The 25,777-nt window shown below is 40.4% G+C and overlaps 2 gene segments (V, D, J or C); both read right to left on the reverse strand.

Moving 5' to 3' along the window:
• Positions 1 to 9,212: 9,212 nt before the first annotated feature.
• Positions 9,213 to 9,678, reverse strand: LOC131923980 (Ig heavy chain V region 23-like). The segment is given in 2 exon segments: positions 9,213 to 9,544; positions 9,627 to 9,678. Coding segments are annotated over 2 exon segments (378 nt in total).
• Positions 9,679 to 24,515: 14,837 nt separating this feature from the next.
• Positions 24,516 to 25,141, reverse strand: LOC131923981 (Ig heavy chain V region VH558 A1/A4-like). The segment is given in 2 exon segments: positions 24,516 to 25,006; positions 25,090 to 25,141. Coding segments are annotated over 2 exon segments (537 nt in total).
• Positions 25,142 to 25,777: the final 636 nt, after the last annotated feature.

Here is a 25,777-nt window from a genome sequence, read left to right on the forward strand (position 1 = left end):
TGTTAGATCTAGTGTTAGCAGTGACCTCTGGTGCTGAAGTGAGTTACCAGAGACAGCACAAGTGATGGGTTGGATTTACAATTGCTCTACAATGCAAAATCCCCACTTCTGCAGCTGTACGTGGGAAAGAAAATCACAACACTAGGCAGACTATCAAATTTTGTACTTACAGATCAATTCCCACCTACAGAAAATATTTTCACATTTGAGAAGTAATCAGAATTTAGACAAATTTGGATTGTGATTCAATCTGCTAATTCAGGATTTGTATCATGGATGGGTTGTAGATTTGTATATAAAGATTTAAAAGCGATTGTTCACCTGTTTTTCATGGATCTTCTGGGTGGAAAATGCAGTTTGTGCCCTTAGGCATCTCTCTTTTCTCTTTGGATGTAGCTTCCGAGCTCAACATCCTCTTATTTTTGTATGGTCATGACTAATGATTTTCAGAGACTTAGATGTATTTGCCATGAACTTAGTGAATGGCAGCTGTGGAACTGAATGACTACCAGCTCCAAGGAATTAACAGAGCCAATACCAATGTATATGACCCATGTGTGTCCCTGTGCGCGAATACAAAGACATGTAAGCACACATGCTAACCCCTAAAAAGTGCTGCGTATCAGAGTGTAGATACATTTGTTTGGATGTAAGCAGCATGATCGTGATTCAAGTGCATTTCACTCCATACAAGTTTGTCCTGGATTGAAAGGTTTAAAATGTCTCTTTTGTGGTACTTGATTTTGCATTTCTATATGTAAGTTCCTTAACTGCCTTCGCTCACATGAATAATAAATATTATATATTGGATATGATTTTGTTTCCATGATATTTCTTCCTAGCATTGCTAAAATAGGCTCCTGCTGTTGCGTCTTCCTAAAGAAAGCTGAACATTTACAATACAACCTGGGACTGTAGATTCTCCTCTTATTGAAGAACTTTGAGGAACATTAACCTGTTTCTGGGGGAAAAATGTCTGGTTAGAGGTCCTTAGTGCGGTGATAAGATGCAATGAGAAATGAGTACTAGCTACAAACTCTTATATCTCATTGATCACAATTCTTGTTCACCATTGGTATATTTTAAATTCATTTGAAAGATGTACTACATTAGAAGAAGAACTGAAATGCTTATTAGCAAACATGTTGCATACTGAATGTTTCTCACAAGCAATGGCATCACTGTCAGCAAATGTTTTCCAATTTAAGATCAGGCAGTTTTTCATACTGATTTGTGCTCAGCCCAACCAAATAAATTTTATACAGTCACAAAGGTCTAGAGAATCAGCCTTCTCTAGTTAATATTGTCACTGATTCTGTCTTTACAACCATTACCATCCCTATGTTACAAAAAGGCTATACACCACAAATTGATAACGTTATCCAAAACTCCTTTGTTCAGGCTCATCAATTAATTTTTCAGGTCTTCACAACTCTTCATCATCCACATGTATACTTATTCAGGATTTCCTGGGACCTTGGAAGATACTTTATTCTTCCCTCTGTCTTTATTCACATCTGTCACAATACTGCTCCATTTCTGCATCAACAGTTCAGCAAACCAAGAATCATCATAAAAACCGTATCTCTACAATATCCTGAATGTTCTAATTTGTGTGCTAAACCATTTCCCTCAGTGAGTCTCCTGCAGACAGACCAAATGACATTTGGCAAGTGGATCCTACTATAATCCCAGAATCTGGAAAGCAACAATATGTCCACATCTCTGCAGATACTTTATCAATCATGGCATGGGCAAGAGCTCAACCTGAAGAGTGTGTTATTCATATCATATCAAACTTACAGGCTTGCTTTGCCTTTAAGGGCATTCCTAAGATGATCAAAGCTGATAATAGCCTTGCATTCATATTTCATGAAATCTAATTGGTTGGACATTTTATTGTTACTCACAAAACTAGAATACCATATAACTTTATAGGACAAGCCATTAAGAACACATACGTTATACCTTTAAATTTTGAATTATTACAAGATAATGACCTTTGTCCAGTAGAGATTCACTATTTTAAAGATCCAAAGGGCCCAATGTCATGGGCCCTTGATGTCTCCTGTTTTGTAGTGTAGCCTAAGCTCTCAAGATTGGAAATGTGTCACGTTAAGGTATAGAGTATGGGAAAATCGATTTTCAATAAAGGGGAAAATATCTCAAAAAATAAGGGAAATATTTTTTAAGTGTACAGGGTAAAGGTTTTGTGGATTTTCAGAAGTTGGAAACACCTTTCATCACATGTGGTGGTTTTAATAAGAACGGCCTCGAGAGTTTCACAAGTAGCATGATTATTCATCAGAGATTAGAACTCTTTGATAGAATTAGAAGAATAAGCGTGTTCTTGTTGGAGAAAATGTATCACTGGGGCTGGCCTTTGAAGATCCATATCCTTGGTATGCCCACTCTTTCTCTTTCTTCCTGTGATCATGATGTATCTCTCAACTTCTGCACAAATGTCAGATATGCCACAATGTTCCCTACCATGATGATAACAGACTAACATTCTGAAGCTGTAAACAAGTCCACAATTAAATGTCTTCTCTAATAAGGGTGGCTGTGGTTATGATGTCTCTTCACAGTAATCGAATACTGACTAAGACCGCATTCAGGTTTATTACAGCAATAGCCTTACTTCTCAATACTGATGTTCTCTGTTAGTTACTACCTGAATTTCAGGAGCAAACTATATGACAACAGCAGCTCAAGGAAGATAGGACTTTTTTATTAGTTTGAGATTCAGTCCATCATGTCAGGGAATTCATGGAGTCAGGATCTTGATGTAGCAAGTCACGTTGTATCAACACTCAAAAGCAGAAATTGACAAATGCTTATACTTATGATCTTATCCCATTTGTATCTGGTCCAGGACCACAGCCTATAAGAATAGTGCTGCCAACACATAGGGTGGGTCTTCCTAACTCCGTTTTCCTCATCTAGAATTTCTCTCACAGTGGTTCTCAAACTTCCTGCTGCTGCAGTCCTTTAATACAAGTACCTCATGTTGTGGTGACTCCACCCCTAAAATTATTCAGTTGCCACTTCAGAGCTGTAATTTCCTGCTATGAATTGTAATATAAATGTCTGACAATTGGGATATTTGATATGTGACCCCTGTGAAAGGGTTGTTCGACTACCAAAGTATTTGCAACCCACAGGTTGAGAACCACTGTTTTAGCCCATGGCCTATCTGCTCTCAGGTTCTGGAACACTCTAGTAGTTTCAGGCATGGGTTACATTCACAGAGTGGACTTTACATCCAATCAGTGAGTGGTTGATTACCCCCACAACATTTCTCGCAGGCAGTCACCATCGTAGGTCACGCAGCTTGTAGTTAGGTTGATCATTACCTCTCTGCTCTGAGAACATGAAAAACAGCTTCTACTACTGTGAAGAGCAGTCAGCAGGTGTGAGGACTCCAGTAAGTCAGTTCAAATGCTCTACGTTCAAGGAGATGCATGAGGCTTGTTTTCATCAGTAAGGTATTACCATCAGTTTGTGGAGAGCTCTCAATACTCTTGACAATAGCCTGAGTTACTTTTAAAGTTTCCATGGGGCCCCTTTGGCCAATGACTTAATTTAGGAATGCTTGTCCAGAAATGCCAATCTTCCCAATATTCAGTTGTTTATTGAACATGAATGTTACAATTTGGAATCTGAAGATGTAGAGATTTGATGCCAAAGATTGAGTAGAACCACAGTTCTGAAGCAAGTGGGTTAGGAACCAGACACCCTTAAACTTAAAAAAAAAAAAAAATCTGAAAAAAAAAATGAAAAGGCACCTTATCTGTATAGAAGTAAGCCAAGGCTCTGAAACTCAGAGTGAAGAGGAAACTGTGGCGGTATTATGTTCCCCAAAATATTGTGCACCCTAACAAACTTATCTGGGGTCAAAGAACAGAACAGCCACTAGATACAGAGGCTAGAAAATGGTGGCACTCACACCTTTAATCCTAGCATTCCAGAGGCAGAAATCCATCTGGATCTCTGTGAGTTCAAGGACACATTGGAAACAGCCAGGCATGGTGACACACACCTTTAATCCCAAGAAGTGAGCCTTTAATCCCAAGAAGTGAGCCTTTAATCCCAAGAAGTGAGCCTTTAATCCCAGGGAGTGATGGCAGATAGCAGAAAGGTATATAAGGTGTGAAGGCCAGGAACTAGAAGCTTCTAGCTGGTTAAGCTTTTAGGCTTTGAGCAGCACAGTTCAGCTGAGATCCATTCAGATGAGGATTCAGAGGCTTCCAAACTGAGGAAATAGGATCAGCTGAGGAATTGGTGAGGTGAGGAAGCTGTGGCTTGTCCTGCTTCTCTGATCTTCCAGAATTCATTCCAATGACTGGCCTCAGGTTTGATTTTATTAATAAGACTTTTTAAGATTCCTGCTATAGGAAACCCCAGGGTCTAGCAGGAAATGTGTGCCCCACTCACCACCACTCAGTCCTGTATTAGGAAGAAATGGAGCTGAGAACCATCCTGAAATATTGTACAGCTGTCAACTGAGGCTGCATCAATGTGCTATCCGAGCACAGTAGTATGTGGCAGTATCTGCAGTGTCCACACTGGTGATCTTGAGGGATACGCAGTTGTTGGAGGTGTCCTTAGGGACTGTGAGCTGCTTCTTCGGGGATGGGTTGTAGTACTTATCATCATCCCAGTAAATGTTTGCCAGCCATTACAAACTCTTTCCAGAGTGCTGAAGTATCCAGCCCACACCTACACCATAAGTGCTCAGTGAAAACCCAGAGAAAGAGCAGGTCAGACTGAGAGTCTGGGAGGGCTGCAACAGCCCAGGCCCAGACTCCATCAGGGTAACCTGGGACAGGACATCTGTGGGGAAAAGAAAGCAGAGGGTAAGGTTGGAACAGGGTGAGCGTATGGAAGTTCCTCCCTTAGAGCCTTGGCACTCACATGCAGGGACAATCAGCAGCAGGAATGAGGAAGCAAGCCTGGCCATGGCTGCACACCAGTGAGTACCCAGGCCCAGCTTTGACTTTTCAACCCAGAGTTGAGTGGAGTCTGGAGAGATTTGCATTCCCTCACCAGGTGCTGACTCTGATGGTGAGTTTATGTTTTAGGTCACAGGAGGAGACAGTCTGTTATGGGGCACTCAGGAGTCCTCAGGGGAGTTCACCTCTGCTCCCCATATGGAGTAGTCCATGTAGTAAGCCCCAGGTCCTCAGTACACAACACATCTGATGAGTGCTATGTGAATGCAGCAAGAAAAAGGATGTGCCATGAAAAGGCTGGCAGTTATGAAGTCTAAAATTGCATGGAAGGGAGTGATATTTCATTGATTTTACTAATCTGTCAATTTCCTGATTCTCATACTAAAACTTCAATTTATTCAACATCAGTAATTTCATCTTTATACTTCCCTCTCTTTCTGACGGCTTTGCAAACAACAACAGAAAATATAAGCTGTAGTCAAAGACATAGTTAGTTGTCTCATTCTCCCAGATGCTAAGGATCCAGCATGAGGATGCAGAAGGGCGGAGGACTCTGGAAGTCATGGCTCATCTTGCCTGGGGATGTTATTCACTGCTCCAGAAATGGTAAAGCACAATGCATTCTTCTTTGTCCTTGTCACTCCCGATGTTTTGTCTAACTTTGAACAACTTGCCCAGTGGCTTGTTGGAATGAACGCGACTGAATAAATAGAAAGAAGCTTGAGTGAACAGCTGATTTCTTTAAAGAAAGCTTCATCAAAAATGATCAGCTAGTTTTTACCAATAAAACATCTTCAAAAAATCTTCATATTTTAAAATATTTATAAGATAAATCTATGAAGATGTGTCTAAACTATGAATATGCACTCACCAAAAAAATTGTAGCAACACTAAAAAGAAACCAAACCAAGATGCTGAGTGCAGGCTGAGGCACTGAAACCCTCAGGGTAGGATGAGCAATAAGAGTTGCACTAACACTTGGATTATTTTTCCAGGTTGTCAACAATACAGTGACTTTACATCTATGGTTAAATTATGAGCCTTGAAATAGGAGAATATGTGACATTCTTTTTGTGAGATCATCACACACATCCTCATCAAAGGTAGGCAGTAGGAGAGTTCCAGAAGGAAAAGATCCTGGAATGGATGATACAGAGATGAAGTTGCCAAGTTTAGACAAAGGGGCCAGAGATGCAAGGACTGCTGGTTCCTAAGTATGGGAAAGGTAGGCACCAGACCTTTCTGAAAAAGAACTTCATTTCTAACAGGAACACTAATTGCATTTCAGATGTTTTGGCAATGCAGGGAATAAAAGTGTGATGTTCTGTCTTAAGTCTGTGATATGAGATGCAGTGTACATAGACAATTCTTTTCTGAATTTTTCAGATGTACTCAAAGTACTTTTTTGTCCACACCTCAAAACTGTGAAAACAAGTATGGACTATGCGGTGCAAAAAAGAAAATTGTTAAGTTTCAAACAACAAAATGTTATATAAATGTAGATGCTAAGAACCCTGTCTTTGAGGACTCAAAAATAGAAACTATTGCTGTAAATATGGAGCAGGATAACTCATCTTTTCAGAACATTTCACTGAACTGCTTTATACTCTTCAAAATTTCAGAGCTCAGATATACACAAGTTGAGAGCCTATTTCCCATTAGCGCTGTAGGCATGTCTGGGTCTCCCCATTCATCACAGTGACACATGAGATGGGAAGCAGTGCAGAGGGAACAACTGTTAGATATAATACAACCATCAATTTTCATCCTTCGGATATTCTCAAGCACCTGGATTTTAAATGATGGTACTCTTTTTGATCTATGTGAAGGAGCATGTTATATGTTGATGCTGTGAGTAATAGGATTTAAGATATGCATGGAGTAGAGCAGCAACCAGATTACTTTCAAATGACATGGAAAATCTCTTTCTGGAGGCAGGGTGTAATCTCACAAGATGCAAATGCCATGCAGCCATTAATATTTGAATCGTTGAAAGAAGGGAAAGAAAGTGAATCTCTTATGAAAAATTATCATTGATCCTAGGAATTTCCCCAGTAAGCTGAAATCCTACAAACCCCACATTGGAGTTGGTTCTTAACCAGATAACTAAATGTTCTGGGAGTAAACCTGAACACTAGGATGAATGCAATACATACACCGGAGACATCACACAAGACTGAAGGACTCACATCCCTTAAATACAAGACTGGACAGTGATGAAGCTGATCTCAGGTGAGTTCCATAGTGCTGTGAACAGATGAAGTTTGCCTTGACATCCAGGGTTTCACAGGAAACATTGTCTAAATTCACATATGGGGCAGTGATATGCTATAAGTGTAAGTCACCTCCTCTCTACCTTCCGAATCCTGAATATGCAAAGGAACAGTCTCTATTTTATTTACTTTCTTCTAATCTCTTTTCCCAAGTCACAAAGATCATATATTAGGGATCATTATGGCCAATTTGACTAAAACACTTGAAGAGGAAAATACGCTCAATGAAACGTGTGATGAAATCCAAAATGCAATAAAGAACAGATGATGTGATTATGTCTAGCTTTCCCTCCTTCCTTCCCCTGAGTGGAGGGCTTTGCAGAGCAGTGGATGACATCTTGGGACAATGTTTCCTATGGTTGCCCTGCAGAGCTGCATTTGCTCAATACAGTGGATGCAACATCAAGAACTGAGATCCCAAGTCACAATCATATATTCCAACTGAGAAAATCCCTCCTGCACCTGGAAAGAAGTTACAGATAGATTTACAGATGCTGGTGCTAGTGATGACTGCATGTCTGACACCTCATGTTTGAAAGACTGTAGCCTTTTTATATGACATGTAATTGATGTTTGTCCTTCTAATACGGTTCAGAGGTAATGAATAAAACATGTGTACAATATTATTTAATGAGTAATTTTTTCTGTACTCACTTTGGAGTCTTGTCATAGTAACTACATCATGTGTATTATAGGGTATCTGAATTTATATGAAGTTGGGATGAGAAAACTTAGAGTCTCAGAGGACACACTCATTCTTCAGATGTTTCTCTTATCTATTACATTTTATTTTTCTGATGAAACCTGGACATACATCACTCATGCTGGTCCTGAGATCCTCAAAGGGGAGACTGTTTCTTAGTACACAAGGAACCTACTCATTGTATCTGCTTCCCAGTAATATTAGGCTGGGTCTTCACTCCTAGCAGAGCTCAGCTTCAGGGTGAACTGGTTGTTAAATGTGTCCACTGCCACACTGATAGACTTTTCGGTCACAGCTGCACACTTTCTAAAGACCTTTCTCCTCTTTTCTCAGGGCATGCAGGCTCTTCTTGAAAGTGAACAGCTCAGAGGAGAATCTCCCTCCAGAGAGCCAGGTGTTTTGTTTGGTGACACATTGAATTTAACCAAGCCCATCTAGTAAAACTATTTAATGGACATAGTAGTTTGGGTCTCAAGCAGTCCCAAATGCCCTGGAAATAGCTGTGTACTGAGACTAACCTTGACCTGATAATCTTTCTTACCTACACCTCCTGGGTGCTGGGAGTTTAAGCTTTTACCAAAAGCCATACTGTCAGAGAAATCAAAGTTTTATATTATTTTGCTTTTTAATTATTTTGTGTTTGTGAGTGCATGCATGGTGCATGTGGAGACCAGAAAAGGCTTTTAGGTTCTGGATGCCATGGAAGTAAAGTTACAGATAGTTGTGAGCTGCTATGTGGGCAGTGAGAACTGAATCTGAGTCTATATATACTGGGTCAATAAATGAGTTTTATGAAAAGAAATTTAATAATACTTTTGGTCAACTTACAAGAATTAAACTTACGTGACAGAGTGTTATGATAAAAATATCTCTTACAATCTATGAAACTGGAAGTTCTGCTGACAACACAGCCAGAATTAAAAACACACATTCAGGCTACTTAAAACTGTGAGAGGAGTTTTGGTATGCTAAGATGTTGTTTATGTGGATTTTACTGATAAAATTCATATTATACTTTATTCAAAGCTACTCCCAAAAGAGTTTCAGTCTCATTTTGTCACTATGCATTATCACAGTTTTCCCTTCTTTACTGTTTTACTACAGAAGCATCATGTAAATGGAGGTGGTCACTGGACCTCAATCAGGATCACTTTATTTACAAAGGAGAAGGCAGAAAACTGGACACTCAGAACAATTATTTCTGTGTAAGCCTTGAGGCTAATCTTCTCTGTCATCTCAGTCCCAGGGCAGCTTTCTGCTCCCCCAGGGTTTCTGACACACTCAGGATGTGGGTTGTAACACTGTGTCTCTTGTACAGTAATAGACCGCAGAGTCCTCAGATGTCAGGCTGCTGAGATCCATGTAGGCTGTGCTGGAGGATATGTCTGCAGTCAGTTTGGCCTTGCCCTGGAACTTCTGATTGTAGCCAGTACCACCACTTCCAGGATTAATAGCTCCAATCCACTCCAGGCCCTGTCCAGGCCTCTCCTTCACCCAGTCCATTTCATAGTCAGTGAAGGTGTAGCCAGAAGCCTTGCAGGACAACTTCACTGAGGAACCAGGTTTCACCAGCTCAGGACCAGACTGCTGCAGCTGGACCTGGGAGTGGACACCTGTGGAGAAAAGACAGAGTGGACGTCATTGTCACCTCAGTCCCTGTTCCTTCTTCAGATTTGGAACTGGAAAGGCCCTTACCTGTAGTTACTGACAGGAGGAAGAGGATGATGCAGCTCCATCCCATGGTGAGGACCTGTGTGTTCAGTAACTGTGGAGAAGACACTGATCATATGTTGTTCTAGGGTGTGGACATCTCTGTATTTACCACCATAGACTCACATGATTTTCATATTCATGAGGCAGGGTACTTCTTAGGTAAAGACCTAGTCCAGCTGGATAAGAAAGAGGTAAAGGACCTTGGGTCAGGCAGAAGGATACTAAAGTCTAAGTCCTAATCCTATCTGAGGAAATGCATCCCATACTAATAACCCAAGCCCTGTGCAGACTTTGTGGGTGTAACATTAAGATCTAAGCGCTCAATTCACAACTACACTTCAGCCAGAGAGTTGCTCCTCTTGGTGACAAAATCGATTTACAGATAGTGGTTGTGATAAGGATTTCAAAACTCCTAATTATGAGAATTTGCAGTCTTCTTTCATATACATGTAATTAGTAAATGCTTTTCCAGCAGGTCCCATGGTAAAAATATTACAAAAAGACAAAAAGTGAAAATGTCTCAGAATGTTTGCACACAAATGTTGTTGCAGCATTATCTATAATTGATAAATTATATAAACAAAATACATGTCTTTCAACAAATGATTGCATCAAGAACACATGGAACATACACAGTGCAACAGAATTTATTCATCTCTAAAGTATAAGGAACTTACATTGCTTTTAGGGAAATGAATGCAATTGGTGATAATACTTTAAGTAAATTAAGACTGTCTTAGGAACAGATATTGTATAAAAGTCTCATTTATAGTCTTTGATATTGCATAAAAACAATTATGTATGCACATATGTAATGATGTAGAACTGAAAGTGTCTAATGGAGAAAAAGTGACAAAAGGGAACAGTAGGAGAAAGAAAAGGATAGGTTGAGATTATGGGATAAATATGTACAGTGTACATTATACACATGCATGGAATATTGTTATTGCAGAATGCTCTTGTTCATTTCTGCTCCTCAAAAACACAAGTTATTGAACATCTCACTTCTGGGTACATGATATCTCTCAATGAGTTAACGGTGAGAGAGGGCCCAGGCATGCTGAAAACAGTATGTGATAATGCCATTGTTCTTGGTTGCACAAAGTAACTACATGGTTAGACCTTACTTTGGGAAACAACTTGAAAACTGAATAGATGGTGAGATCCATAGGGTAAATGACTCCAAGGGAACAGTGTCTCCCAGACACAGTAGGGACGATGCACATAAGAATTCACGGAGTCTGTGACATCATGCACAGAGCCGGCACAGGTTAAAGTCTTGGTCTCAATGTTCTTTGTTTGTATACCATGTTTTCTGATCTTGCATTTTTATGATTATTTTCTTTTGTCTTGTGTATGTTTCTTGTGATGTAAAAAAATTACTCTCTTTATGCCTATTTGTTTTCTATATAGAGAAAAAAAGAGTGTGGAGTTGAGTGTGGGGGGATATAGGAAGGATCAGGAAGATATTTCTGGGGAAATCATAATCAGAATATATTGAATAAAATACATGTTTTTCAAAAATAAGCATAAATAGAGTTAAGAACAATAAAATATAAATATCTGAAATATTTAATAAATATTTAATAATCTTTTCTGTATTTGAAGATGGAAACTTCACATACAAACAGCAGCAGCTGTAGTTCAACTAATAGGCTTTTAAAAAGGAGTCCACAGAGGCTACAGAGTCCACTCCACTCCTCACCTCATTCCTGTCCTGTGGATTATAGGACCCATTGTGCCCCCTGCTGGTCCTGAACTCCCCTGCAGGTAGATTTGTTTTGGCTTACACTGAGTTTCACTATCTCTCTTGAGGAGGAACATATTCCTGAAACTTCAGTGTTCACAGAGAAATGGTCTTGTTTTTCTGGAGTTAGTGACTAGATGTGTCAGAGATTGGTTTTTAAGTTGTGCTTGTATTATTATTAATGTCCTTTGAATACCAGAGTCTTCCCTGGATGCAGTTGGATCCAGCCACAGCAGTACCCACTGCTGCTGTGGGATGGTCTGTATGTCAAGTGTGTTGCTGATTGGTCAATAAATAAATCACTGATTGGCCAGTGGCCAGTCAGGAAGTATAGTTGGGACAAGGAGGAGAATAAAGCTAGGAAGTGAAGGCTAAGACAGAGACACTGCCAGCCGCCACCAGGACAAGCAGCATGTGAAGATGCCGGTAAGCCACAAGCCACGTGGCAAGGTATAGATTTATAGAAATGGATTAATTTAAGCTGTAAGAACAGTTAGCAAGAAGCCTGCCACGGCCATACAGTTTGTAACCAATATAAGTCTCTGTGTTTACTTGGTCGGATCTGAGCGGCTGTGGGACTGGCAGGTGATAGAGATTTGTCCTGACTGTGGGCCAGGCAGGAAAACTCTAGCTACAAGATGTGTCAGAGATTGGTTTTTAAGTTGTGTTTGTATTATTATTAATGTCCTTTGAATACCAGAGTCTTCCCTAGATGCAGTTGGATCCAGCCCCAGCAGTACCCACTGGTATCCCAGTAACTACAGAAGACAGAGTCATTTATAGCTACATCAGGCTACACCTGGGTCAGAGCACCAGAATCAGATGACCAAAATGTGTCCTGATCTCAGATGCAGCACATCACACATACACATAAGAATTCCTGAGACAGTGATAGCCAGAAATTAACAAAAAGAAGCAAAACCAGTGTGGTGCTCACAGATCAGTTAACAACTCCAGAAAAGACAAGTGAGAAGAAATAGAGGTCAAACAAATTTGGGCTGTGACTCAGTGTGAGTCATGACTGCATATTTGACTGTATTTAAAAGAAGGCAGATATCTCTTTGATAAGTAACTTTTGTGCATGGAGGGTAAGTGAACTTGGACATCTTTATCTCACCATACCTACCTTTCCAAGTCCAGGATCCTCCTGGACAAGGCAAGTATTAGTAAAGTTTTTCAGGAGCTAAATATTTTCACAGATGAAAGATGGATTTGTAATGTTTCCAGGAATGAGAGAAGCCAAAAATATTATGTAAGATTTTGTGTATGTTTCTTTTTAATATCTGAAGTACAGGTACAAAAATTAACACAAAAATACATGCTACAGAAAGTCAGGATAGATGCACATTTTGCTCTAATATACCTAAAATTGCAAGAGAGAAGCTGTTGGGACCTGGCTGAAGCTTGGTTTCTCTTCGCTCATTTGTCAGGATGGACATGATGTTCTGTGTACTGTCATTCCACAGAGCAACACCCTCTTCATTATAGAGGAACATTTATCCCTACAATTCAGGGAGCTGGATGAGCTTTGCTTGGATTTCAGATTCTGTTCTGACCTTGTTAACGGCTACCTTGTTTCATTTCTTACTCCACTGTGGTGGGTTACTGAAGGTCTATCATGAGTGGCAATGTGCAGGAGTGCTGGCCAGCTTAAGCAGAATAGATTCATATAGATATCCTCCTAAAATAATGCTGTGTATTATCAAAAGTCTTGGCTCTTAGGGATTTGGGAGAGATGATGTGACATTCTTCTATTAGGTTAAACTAATATAAGTATCACAATATGAGATGAGCTGGTGCAATGTCTATGAAACTGTGTAGGAGTTTCCGTGAATGCTAGTACAATTTGATGTCTAACATTCTCCTATCTTCACTTCCCTCTATGGATAATATACCCTACTCATATTGATGGGCCCTGCTTCACTGCTAATAATGCCTCAGTGTTCCTTCTGATATACATGTTTGCTCTGAAGACTCCTTAAAGTCCAGAGCACAGTTTGCACCATTCCTTAGCCCCACCACAAGAAGGACTGTGTCCAGAGCTTGGCCAAAATATCCTCACTCTCATTGCCTCACAGACTGATATATCATGGTTTCCTCAGTGGTCAGATATCTGAGACTCAGGAAGAACTATTTGATATGTCTCTGGTCATGTCTGAAGTGTCCATTCAGCATGGTACCTCTCGAGGAACTTACAAATGACTTCTTGATCCCATTTCTCTGGAACAATGGAATGCAAGAGCCTCTGAAATTAATAGTGAAGGAACAGCCAGACTGCACAAGTCAAGGAAAGAATCTGTGATGGTCAGTTGAACTTAGGCCTGTGTACCCTTTAGTTCAAATGCACAGGATACATGGTGACAAAATTAAATCAGTGACATCAGAAAGATTAAAAAAGTAAATACAAATCACCAGTTTGTAATTGTATGAGAAAGAGCTGTCATATTGATGAGCAGCCACAAAAATCTAATGGATTGATTTAAAAGCTTTGTAGTTCCAGGAAAACACTGCTGATTATAAGTACAGTGTTCATTGTCCAGAGACTATACTCAAGTAAGAAGATATTCTTTGTCTCTGGGAAGCATTCCAGTGGAACAAAACTAGATTCAGTCTAATACTCAGATTCAGTGGGTGAAGAAGTACCCAGACATTTCTCTAGTGAAGGTGAAATGTATTCAGAGATCGCAGAGACAAAGAATTCCTGAGAAGACTAGTGTCCTCATAGAGCGAGGATTTTAATGCAGGAGATAGGAACTGTGGTGTCATAAGAAGTCCCAATTGGTAATGACATGGCTCATTACTACTCACCAGTTTTGTCATATACTCTATAATTATCATCATCCTGAGGTCTCTTGCATACAGAATAAGATGTCAGAGCTCTTAAAAGTGAAATTCTACAGTAGATATCACAATATTTCTTGAGTGAAGTTCTTGCAACCTTGTTAACAGCAGCCCTTACCATGCCTGAAAAAAACTGTTCTTCCAAGTTGCTAAGCTTGAAATTAACCTACACAATAATAAATCCCCACTTTGCAATAGGAGGAAGATCAGAATGCACTTTGGCCACTCATTCATATTTTCTGCACTACTTTTAATTCAGCTTACAGTTTCATAGGTTCTAACTTAGAATTGGAGAAGAGGATTCACACTTGCCAAAAGGCATTCCTAAGATAATACCATCTGTCATTCCATACAATTCATATTCCTCAGAGAGGAACTCTGTGCTTTAGGAACATACAAAATTAGTCATTGATTGCAGTGGTATGTTTCAATGACTAAAATCCCAGAGATCCCAAATGCCAATTGTGTCTATGCCTCTTGTCCTTTAGACATTAACTGAAACCATAGTCTTTAGCAAAGCACCACTTACGACTATGACATGCATGTATCAGAAAGACTGTAGGAGATGGTCTTGTTTCACTGTGCGCCAGAGTTTTGTAACATGCTTGTAATTATCCGATAGAGTATTAGGCCTGGGGAAGACTATAAATGTGAAATCACTGATCAATGCTAAATCTCCAAATCAATACCTCAGATCTTATGAATATGAACTGGATTTATGAACATTTTTAATAGTAACTCAACAGCAATATTAGTCATCTCCTAGGAATCAGACATTGATTTACTATGTGAGCAAACATAAGTGTTCCAGGATACTGACCCAGTTATGGTGGACACATGTGCTCTATTACCATCAACAAGAAAATATATGGGGCAACATTGCTAATTTAAAACTTTCAGAGGCAAATCTAAATCTTGGATGCAGGGTGACTAGGGAAATTCTTTGTGCAATCAGAAAGGAGAATCCTCCTGTTGTTCCTTTCCTCAGTGCTTAAGTTTCCTTGATACTTTCCTCAATACTCAAATTCTGAGCAAGTCTTCATGTTACCCTTCCCTGTCCTCTCAGCCTCAAGGCAGCTTCCCACTCTTTCATAGCTCCTGACACACCTCAGATGTGGGCTGTGACACTGTCTCTTTCACAGTAATAGATGGCAGAGTCCTCGTATGTCAGGCTGATGATCTCCATGTAGGCTGTGTTGGATATTGTGTCTGATCCAGTTTGGCTCTGTACTCAAATGTCTGTCCATATTATCTTCTAGCACTTGGGAGTATCCCTCCTATCCATTCAAGCCCACATCCAATCTTCTGAGTCAACCAACTCATGTGAGACATTGGGATTCTACCTCAGTTAAGTCTTTTAGGACACCTTTTCTGAAGGTTGAGGACTGCTCTGTTCAGCCCCAGACTGCTGTGGCTGAACCTGGGAATGGACGCCTGTGGAGAGGATGCCACTGTCACTTTACCCCTCTCTCTTCTTCAGGCCTGAGACTAGGGATCCACTTACATATAGCTTCTGCCAACAGGTAGAGCATGATCCAGCTCCAATCCATGTTGAGAATCTGTGTGCTCAGGGACTATAGACAATTGGTTACTAATGTATTGTGGTGGGATGTGTGGACATCCCTGTATTTACAACCACACATTCTAATTTGCATATTGATGAGCGAGTATGAGCAAGTAGATGAAGACTTTATCTTGTTTGAGACAAAACAGAAAAAGGATTACTGTGTTAGGCAGCAGGATCATAAGGTCCGAGTTTTAAACCCATCTGAAACTATGCATTATTTGCTCCATCCTGGCAACTGTGTAGATAGAGCTTTTTTTTTTTTTTTTTTTTTTTTGGTTTTCCTGGAACTCACTTGGTAGCCCAGGCTGGCCTCGAACTCACAGAGATCTGCAGGTCTCTGCCTCCCGAGTGCTGGGATTAAAGGCGTGTGCCACCACTGACCGGCTATAGATAGAGCTTTTTCATCCCACTGAGAATCAAGTCAACACATCCAGGGTCATTAATGTGAATCGCACTTTAATGGTTCATGGGGCACTTGAACCTCTTTGGCTCCAGTCAAACATAAATATGATGCTGAGAAGGTGCTTGAGACCACCCTGCCCCCTTCAGACACTAACACAGAACACTCAAGACTGCGGTCCATCCCAAACCAATAATGAGGAGGAGTATGGACACCGCTGATATCAATTGAGTATTCCAGGCACACATTTCCCCAAATGATTTTCAGGGTCTGGAGGCCAAAATATCCTTAACCTTTACTGATAAGTAGTTCATGACCTAGTTTCCTAGATAGTGGCAACAGAAATCTAATTTGGCTCTTGGTAGGTTCACATATTCATTCTCTTTAACAAAGAAACTCTCAGTAACATGGAGAATCTCACATGTCAACTACTGCAAGGTCCTGCCCAAACTGTTGAACAGACCTGAATAGGGGAGTGAGGATTGAGAAAAAACAGAGACAGAAGAACAGACAGAGAAAGAAAAATAGAGTCAGAAGGGCTCTCAGCCAATACCATAGCAGCCCCAAGTTTATTTCTCATAGCCCTTCATATATCAAAGCAAGGGGAAGCAAAAGGATCTCCCCGTCTCAAGGACAATCTTGGGAAAAAAAGCATAAACACCTCCTTAAATCTCAAAACATCTGGTAACCATGTCTTTGGCCATACACCCTGCTATCCACCCTTGAAGAGCAAAACATCTAGTAGTCAGGCCTTTGGCTAATCATCCTGTTATTCTGCCTTGAAGAGCAGTAACAAGACTGACCTCTCTGACCTTAAGTCAATAAGAAATCAAGCCACAAGCTGGAGTCATTGTGGGCTCCCATAAACTACACCATGGTCTGTGAATGTAATGATGCTGGCAATGAAGACCACAGAGGCTGTTGGAATAACCTCAGTGCACAACTTTCCTATCAGGCTTCAGATGTCATTTATTTCTTAGGGACTGGTTAATCTACAGTGCCCCCTGCTGGTCGTGAAAAATGGCTTCAATAAGTTTATCAATGGTCTGACAAACAGTCCTCTCACTATGGTGCTTATTTCTTTCCTTCACAATCTACCTGGTGACCTTGAGTAGATATTTCAAGCATGAGTGATGAGCTGTGCTGCAGTTGTTTGCAATGTCTCCATAAACATCAGGATTTCCCTAGGGGTGTTGGATCCAGCTACAGCAGTGACAGCTGATGATTATATGAGTTAAAAGACATCACAGGTGATGGTCAGGATCTACGAGTGCTCTACAAGGTAATTTCCCAACTGCTGCAGCTGTAATCAAGGTAGAACACTCACAGCATTGGCAAGAGGGGAATCACAATATGAAACATACAGATCAGTTCACACATCAATAAAATATTTTCATGTTTGGAAAGGAACAACATTTAAGAAATTTTGGACTGATTCAAATGGTTTTCTAATTCAGCATTTGTGTTGTTAATGGATTGTATGTTTGTATGCAAACTATGAGTTGGTCACTTTGCCATGGAACTTTCTGGATGGAAGATGCTAGCTGTGTCCTCAGGCAACCCTTCTTTCTCTGGATTTAACATCTCCAAGCTCAGACTGCTCTTATTAGGGGAGGTCACGGCTGCTAAATATTTTCAGAGATTTGAATGTATTGGCCGTAGGCTTAGTGAATGACCATTGTGGAGAAAAGTAACACCAAGGAGTTAGTGGAGCCAATACTACTCTACATATGACTCAAGTGCTTGTCCACGTGCATGAACACATATGACTTCAAGGCACGCATGTTAACACTAAATATATGCTACATATCAGGTTGTAGATGCATTTGTTTGGATGTAATCAGCATGATCATGAGTCATGCATTTCATTTCATTGAATTTGGTAATGAGTTGAAAGTTTCAAGTATGTCATGGTACTTTATTCATGCTTCTTCAAGGCAAGTGTTCCAACTGACATAGGGCATGATTTCCTGGGCTTGTATGTGGTTAACTGAGAGGAATAAACTCTGGGTAGACTCAGGAAACACCCTTGCTGGCCGCTATCTACACTTGTTCCCCAGAAACTGCAAAACTGATTTATTTAGTTATCTTCATTTTTGCTCTCTCATCAATAAGTATTATCAATGCTATTAATTATATGAATTTGACGTAATTTGTAAATCATAATAAAGAGTAGCTGATTGTGAACCCCTATGTCTTGATGGAACATGACCTCCATCTGATTAAGCTCATTCCCATGTAGCAGTTACTAGTACAGTGTTTCAGAACTACCTTGTAGAAAAGAAAAGCCACCCTATCAATTCTGTGTTATTGTGATACATCAGGGAGGCCATAAGTTGGATTTCTGTGTAGGATGTAAGCTTTAGCTCTCTTGGAGAAATCCAACCTCTTCCTACAGAAGCCACACTGTGAAACTTGAATTGGTCCAGACAGTCCATATCCAACAACAACCCAGAAATAATACCACTCTTATTCTTGCTGTTGATAGTTTCACATATTCACAGAGAGGGGAATCCCTCTTTTTTTTCTATCCTTACTTTGTGGTTCATATTTGAAGTCCCTGATGCTGTTGACATCTTGTACAGTGCACAGAGGACATCTGGAGGACATTGGACATCAGAAGATAAGAAATTTCTCTCCACAATACCTGGTAAGGAGACCCTTCCTGAATGTCATGTGACCTTATATAAAAAGCCCAGAGGGTAAGGAAGGGTAATGAAGAATCATAAGAATAAAATCCAGAAGGAAAACAAATGTACCAGCAGTAAAATAAACACACCCAGTCAGCTCTCAGCCTGAGGTTCTCCCATATGAGAAGAGCCAGGACAAATTGGAAACAAATTGAGTTTTGTCACTGGGTCTTATTTACCCAACTTTCAGATTTGATCTGATTCAAAGGTGTGTTTAAACCACAGAATCCCACTGTGTGATGGAAATTTTCAATATGTAACCATTCTGTCAATTGCAGAGTCATTTCTGCTCCTGAAAGTGTCATGATGCCTATGTGGAACCTGAACATGTGTTTTCCTAATTAAACACAAAACCAAATGAAACAAAAACAAACACAAACACACACAAACACACACACACACACACACACACACACACACACACACACACACCAGTATTCATAGAGAGAAAAGAATGGACTCAGACTTGTCAAAGTTATAACAGAGCAAAAGATCAAGAGAGGTCCTTACTGGTCTTAGAACAGAGAATATGCATGTTTGTGTGTGTCCTGTGCCACACAGTGATGTCTCATCACTGTGTCTTACTGTAATGAAAGCTGTCTCCTGTGCAGTCAAAGATATAAATCTCAGGGATAACTGGTCCTTAGCTGTATTTCTGGAATGGAGATTAGGCTGAACAAGGATGACTTTTGTTTTCCGACTCCACAATAACCTCATTTCCTAACAGTGTATCCCATTTTCCAAAATTTGGAAAATCCAGGGCCAGTAAGTATTATCTTGTAATAGAATAGTTAGAGATAGCTCAGATGCAGACAGACCCTATGATGGATTTACAAGGCCAGGTCCACATACCTGTAGCCTTTGAAAGCATCACACTTGAAACTTTTCAAGAACCAATTGGGGGGCAGATAGAAACTCTGAACTTGGGAAGCTGAAAAAGAATGAAAAGCAGACTCTGTAGTATTACTGTCTTAGTTAGAGTTTCTATCTTCAGACAGAAATGGTACTAGAGAAGGTGCTGAGAGTTCTAAATCTTGATCCAGGCAACAGGAAGTAAACTGTGACACTGAGCATAACTGAGCATATTTTGAACATAGAAGACTTCAGACTCTTCCCCCACAGTGACACACTTTATCCAAGAGGGCCAAAAAACTTACAACAAGGCCACACCTCCTAATAGTGCCACTTCGTTTGGGAACCGTTTTCTTTCAAACCACCTCAATAATCATCTAGACCAATCCTTTCCTTCTCCAGGTGCCTCAACCCTGTGTGAGCAGAGACTTGTGCACGACCCTCCACTAAGGATGCAAATTTTCCCATGGAGATTAGAAGAATGTTTGAGCTTTGAGACTTCTGTATTTACAAGTGGAGATTCTAGAGCTTAGGTTCCCCATGTATGTCTTCCATGTATGGTGATATTTTATTTGTGCTGAAATGTGATTTTATTTATATGTTAATAAATAAAGTTGCCTGGGGGTCAGAGCTAATAGCAAGCCATAGCAGATGCAGGTGGTGGGGGCACAAGACTTTAATCCAATCACATGGCAGGCAGAGTCTGTGTTTTCAAGGTCTTAGCCAGCTTGGAGACACAGGCCTTTAATCTCAATACCAACCATAGAGACCTGGAGGTCTGTATAGACAGGTACTGATGAGGAGGTCACATGGTTGGGTTTACAACCAATGAGAAGGCAGAATAGAAAGTCAATAAAAAGACAGACACACAGGAAGTAGGTTTCTTTTTAAGGGGAAGGACAGCAGTGGCAGCGAGGGAAAGAAGGCGGTCTTGGTCTCAGCTCTTAGCTACTGCTCTGAACTCTAGGGCTTTTAACTCTGCATTTGGCTATATTTTCATATTTAATAAAACCATTTAGAATTACATCTACATCCATGAGGTCTGCTAGGAATTTCCTCTTAACATAACTTATCTCACAGAGAGTATAAGTCTGTTATGGGATATCATTTGCCCTATGATAAATAAAATACCTTCTTTAATAAGAGAAGGTGCTGTATCAGTGTAGGTCCATGATGTTCTGGAAATACTTTAAAGTGTAGGTCAGAGTACTGAGACTGGGAAGGCAGTAAATACGAGACTAGAGAATACTGCATAATGCATAATTTCAGAACTATTGACAATTAACATGTACATACATTGTGTCAATCAATGAGTTCTGTGAAAAATGGTTTAATAGAACATTTAACCAGCTTACAGAAATTATACTGTTGTGGCAATAAATTATGATAAAAATATCTCTTATATTCTAAGAGACTGATATTTTTGCTAGATCACACAGCCAGAGTGAACAATACACTTTGAAGTCCTTCAGACTGTGATCAACTGTGTACTCGGGCTGTTTAACCTGCCTTTAAGAGAATATTGTAACACCCAACCTTACCTGCCTAGGATTTCCTATATAATCAGCTTTTACATAAAGTGATAAGTATAGCTCTAACCTGTATTTGTGTGCTCTTCCACGTTCCTAACTGAAGACTAATGCATTAGTGTATGTATATGTTTTATGATAACCTTTTGCTGAAAACAGAAAATGTACATTTAAATAAATTTTATAAAATGTGTATCCAGGATTTCATAAAACAATATGCAGATGTTATTTGACAAAAAAGGAAGTGTGTACTACTTATTTGAGTCAGCTGGAAAAAGTTATTAATCCATAGTAAAATTCTCTTAAATGTTTCTCTCAAATATCCCTTATTCTTTTCCCTTGAGATGCTTTCTGTGATGTTCAACAAATACAGAACAAAGGTCTTTGTTAAGGAAACAGAGAGAGAGGGCTACAGAGGAGGGAGAGGGAGAGGAGGAGAAAGAGAGAGACAGAGACACAGACTCACAGAGAGACAGAGATCCAAGGAGACAGACAGAGAGAGAGAGAGAGAGAGAGAGAGAGAGAGAGAGAGAGAGAGAGAGAGAGGCAGAAGAAAAGATGAAGAAAGATACAGAGATTCAGATCCTACAACAGACGATAACACAGGAAGAGTCACGAAGGGGATTTAAATCTGGGCTTGCTCTTATTTAAATGATATCAATGAGAATTGATTGATTTCTTTCCCTAATGTGATATGGAAACAGTATTGATGAATCTGAGTTTATTATTAATGTGTTCCAACCAACTACAACTTACGTAAATGAATTGGAGTTGAAGCACATAATTGAGATAAACTCATTAACTATTGAATGTTACTAAGAAACATTCATGGTGTCACAGCCATGAGACTCATACAAAATATTGAGGAAAAAATGATGATAAGTTGTGCTGTTCTATTGGACCAGTTGTACTGAAACATTTAATCCTGTGGAACCAGCTTAGGCTAGCACTAGAGTCTCACCAAAGAAAAAGGAAGTCCCAGAATAAACTTGTCTTCCTACTAAATTATTTGCATCTTCTCTTCATACTTCTCTTATGTATGTTAATATATGAATTGATCCATACTCACAGAAGACCTTAAAGAAGTTTTTCAGGCTGGACCATTACAGACAATATTTCTAGTACTTAGAGAAGTATGACAAGTCCTACCCATGACCCCCCTACTATCATTCTCCACATAGGAAAGATCTCAAAAATAAGGTTGTAGAAAATTCCCTACAAGAATAATAGATGTTATGGCAAATATCTATGAAATAATAACCTTAGCCTGACAAGCTCTTATGAAAACAATTCCCACCACACCTTAGTTTAGTCTGTGGCTTGAGTATTGGATTAACAAATGCCTGTCCACTGCTACTCATAACCAAAGGCAGGGACCTGTATAAACATTACTTGTCATCAAATTATCAGACAAGGAAACTTCCAAACAGTAGCACAACAGCTTGCCAGCCCTCAAGTGGATAACAGCCAAAGAAGCCAAGCTGCTATCAGGGCTTGGAATAAAGTTCCTGATATTAACACTCCCACAGGCATATTTTCCAACATACATAGAAATCTACAGAGCCCTTTGTGACTTATTCCTTCATCTGCAACAAGCTACAGAGCAGCAGAAAGATAATAAAGAAGTAGTGTCCACCTTATCTCTTTCATCTACTTATTAAAATTAAAATTTTAAGTGTAAAAAGCTTCATTCTATAGCTGCCAATACCTCTCAAACTATTGCTGATTTGATAAAAGCATGTCAAAATGATGGCACAGAGGAGCATTAGGCTCAGATTCTGGCTGTGTCCTTGTGGTCTTTTATGTGTTTCAAATGTGGAGGGAAAAGGCCATTTATAGAAATAATATAAACTAAAACTTGCTAATCATCCTCAGTAGAGTAAACATCCCTCTAAAACACCTGCAAAATGTAATGCATTTTCACTGGTCCAGTCTGTGTGGATAGTGGTGACAAAGAGAATCCAATTTCAGGAAATGGTAATGAGCACCCAGGGCTGCTGATGACAGGATCAGGTCTCTACATTCCCAGCTTGGAATCCCACCACTCTGGCCTAAGTGCTGTCTGAGCAGGAGCCCAGCTTGTTGCCAAAGTAGCAGACTCCACACCCTGGGGATTCCACAACATGACACTCAGCTCCATCCCTAATTCTAAAACAATAAGTGATTTGATTACTCCTGCCAAAAGCAACTCATGATCATATGTATCAATAACTAAAGGCTTTAAATTAGATTTCATAGAAAAGGTTAAAGCAACTACCCCAAAACTATGAACACCCCTTCCAACAAAATGCCTGTGCTTGTATTGAGAAAACAAATTGGACTGTGAAAGGGGCTTTGTGCACATGCTGTTGATTTGTCTTTTACTGGCCTGATTCTTATTATAGTGTATTATCAGCTACTCCAACAACAGTTCCAGTCCCTTAGTATTAAGATGTATTTATATCATAATGTATTGCTACAGTTTGTATTATTTTAATTTCCTTTTTTTCATTTTTCTTTATTAAGAAATTTTCTACTCACTCCACATACTATCCACAGATCCCACCTCTTCCCTCCTCCCACCCACCAGCCCTCTCTCCCAAGCCACCCCATATCCGCACATCTCCCAAATCAAGGTCTCCCATGGGGAGTCAGTAGAGCCTGGCACACTGAGCCTAGGCAGGTCCAAGGCCCTTCCCACTACACCAAGGCTGTGCAAGGGTCACATCACAGGCACCAGATTCCGGAAGCCTGCCCATGCACCAGGGACGGATCCTGATCCCCTTGCCTGGGTGCCCCCCAAACAGTTCCAACCAAACAACTGTCTTCTGTATCCAGAGGGCCTAATCCAGTCCCATGGGGGCTCCACAGCCACCAGTCCATGGTTCATGGGCTTCCACTAGTGTGGCCGGTCATCTCTGCATGTCTTCCCTCCAGGACCCTATTGGACTAAGAGGTGAGTCTTTATCCTCACATCCGTACACCCCAGCCCCTAGGCTTTGGGCCCAGGGGCACAACCCTACACCTCAACACCACCACCCATTGCAGTCCGCGTTTCAGGCCAGTTGGCAGGCAGACCTCCTGCAGACAAGTCAGACTACCACTGTTGCCCGTCAGACCCTGTAACCCAAGCAACACCGCCCCCAAATCCCACCCACCCTCTGAGACTATTTTAATTTCTTGAAAAGGAATCATGTCAATGGAGGTGGTCATTGGTAAACAGCTGGTGGAGGTGAGGTGCACTGTAAGGGCCTCCTGAGTCAGCATCACCTTATGCCCAGCAGCCCCTTTGAAAAGTTGGCAAAGACCTGTGAGACTGTGAAATGACAGACCAGAATGATTATTTTTGAGCAAGTTTCCAGAATAACCATCTCTGTCATCTTAGTCGCAGGGCAGCTTCCTGCTCCTCCACGGTTTCTAACACACTCAGGATGTGGTTGCAACACTGTGTCTCTTGCACAGTAATAGACCGCAGAGTCCTCAGAGGTCAGGCTGCTGAGCTCCATGTAGGCTGTGTTGGAGGATTTGTCTGCAGTCAGTTTGGCCTTGCCCTTGAACTTTTGATTGTAGTCAGTACTACCAAGTATAGGAAGAATCGATCCAATCCACTCCAGGCCCTGTCCAGGCCTCTGCTTCACCCAGTTTATATACATGTTAATAATGTTGAAGCCAGAAGCCTTGCAGGACAACTTCACTGAGGACCCAGGCCTCACCAACTCAGGACCAGACTGCTGCAGCTGGACCTGGGCATGGACACCTGTGGAAAAAAAGGCAGAGTGGATGTCATTGTCACCTCAGTCCCTGTTCCCTCTTCAGGTTTGGAACTGGAAAACCCCTTACCTGTAGTTACTGACAGGAGGAAGAGGATGATCCAGCTCCATGCCATGCTGAGGATCTGTTTGCTCAGTGAATGTGGAGAGGACACTGATCATATGTTGTTCTGGGGGTGGACATCTCTGTATTTACAACCACAGACTCAAGTAATTTGCATATTCATGAGCAGAGAACTTCTTAGATAAGTACCTAGTCCAGCTGGAGAACAAAGTGGTATAGGATACTTAGGTCAGGCAGCAGGATGTTGAGTGCTAATTCCTAATCCTCTCTGAGGAAATACATAACATGCTCCTTCCTTTAGACCTGTAGAGATGCTGAGAATGTAACATCAGGACCTGAGCTCTCAATAGATTTCAGGCCTGAGAAAGTTGCTCCACTTTGTGAAAATGTTGTCAGATTGATGTACAGATGGTGGTTGTGATGATGATGATAATGACAATGATGATGATACTGATGGGAAATTTAAAACCTGTCAAGTTATGAGAATTTACAACCTCCATCCAGATGTATGCAATTAGTATTGGCCTTTCCAATAGATTATACACTAAGAAACTCAACCAAATGTCCAAAACTAAATATACTTCAGAAATATTTGCGCAACAATGATTATTGTAACGTCACAATAACTAAATTATGGAAATAAGCTATGTGTCTGTCAACAGACGATTTCATCAAGAAGACATGTTTATATAAA

Source organism: Peromyscus eremicus, chromosome 14 (genome assembly GCF_949786415.1).
Source record: "Peromyscus eremicus chromosome 14, PerEre_H2_v1, whole genome shotgun sequence".
Taxonomy (NCBI): domain Eukaryota; kingdom Metazoa; phylum Chordata; class Mammalia; order Rodentia; family Cricetidae; genus Peromyscus; species Peromyscus eremicus.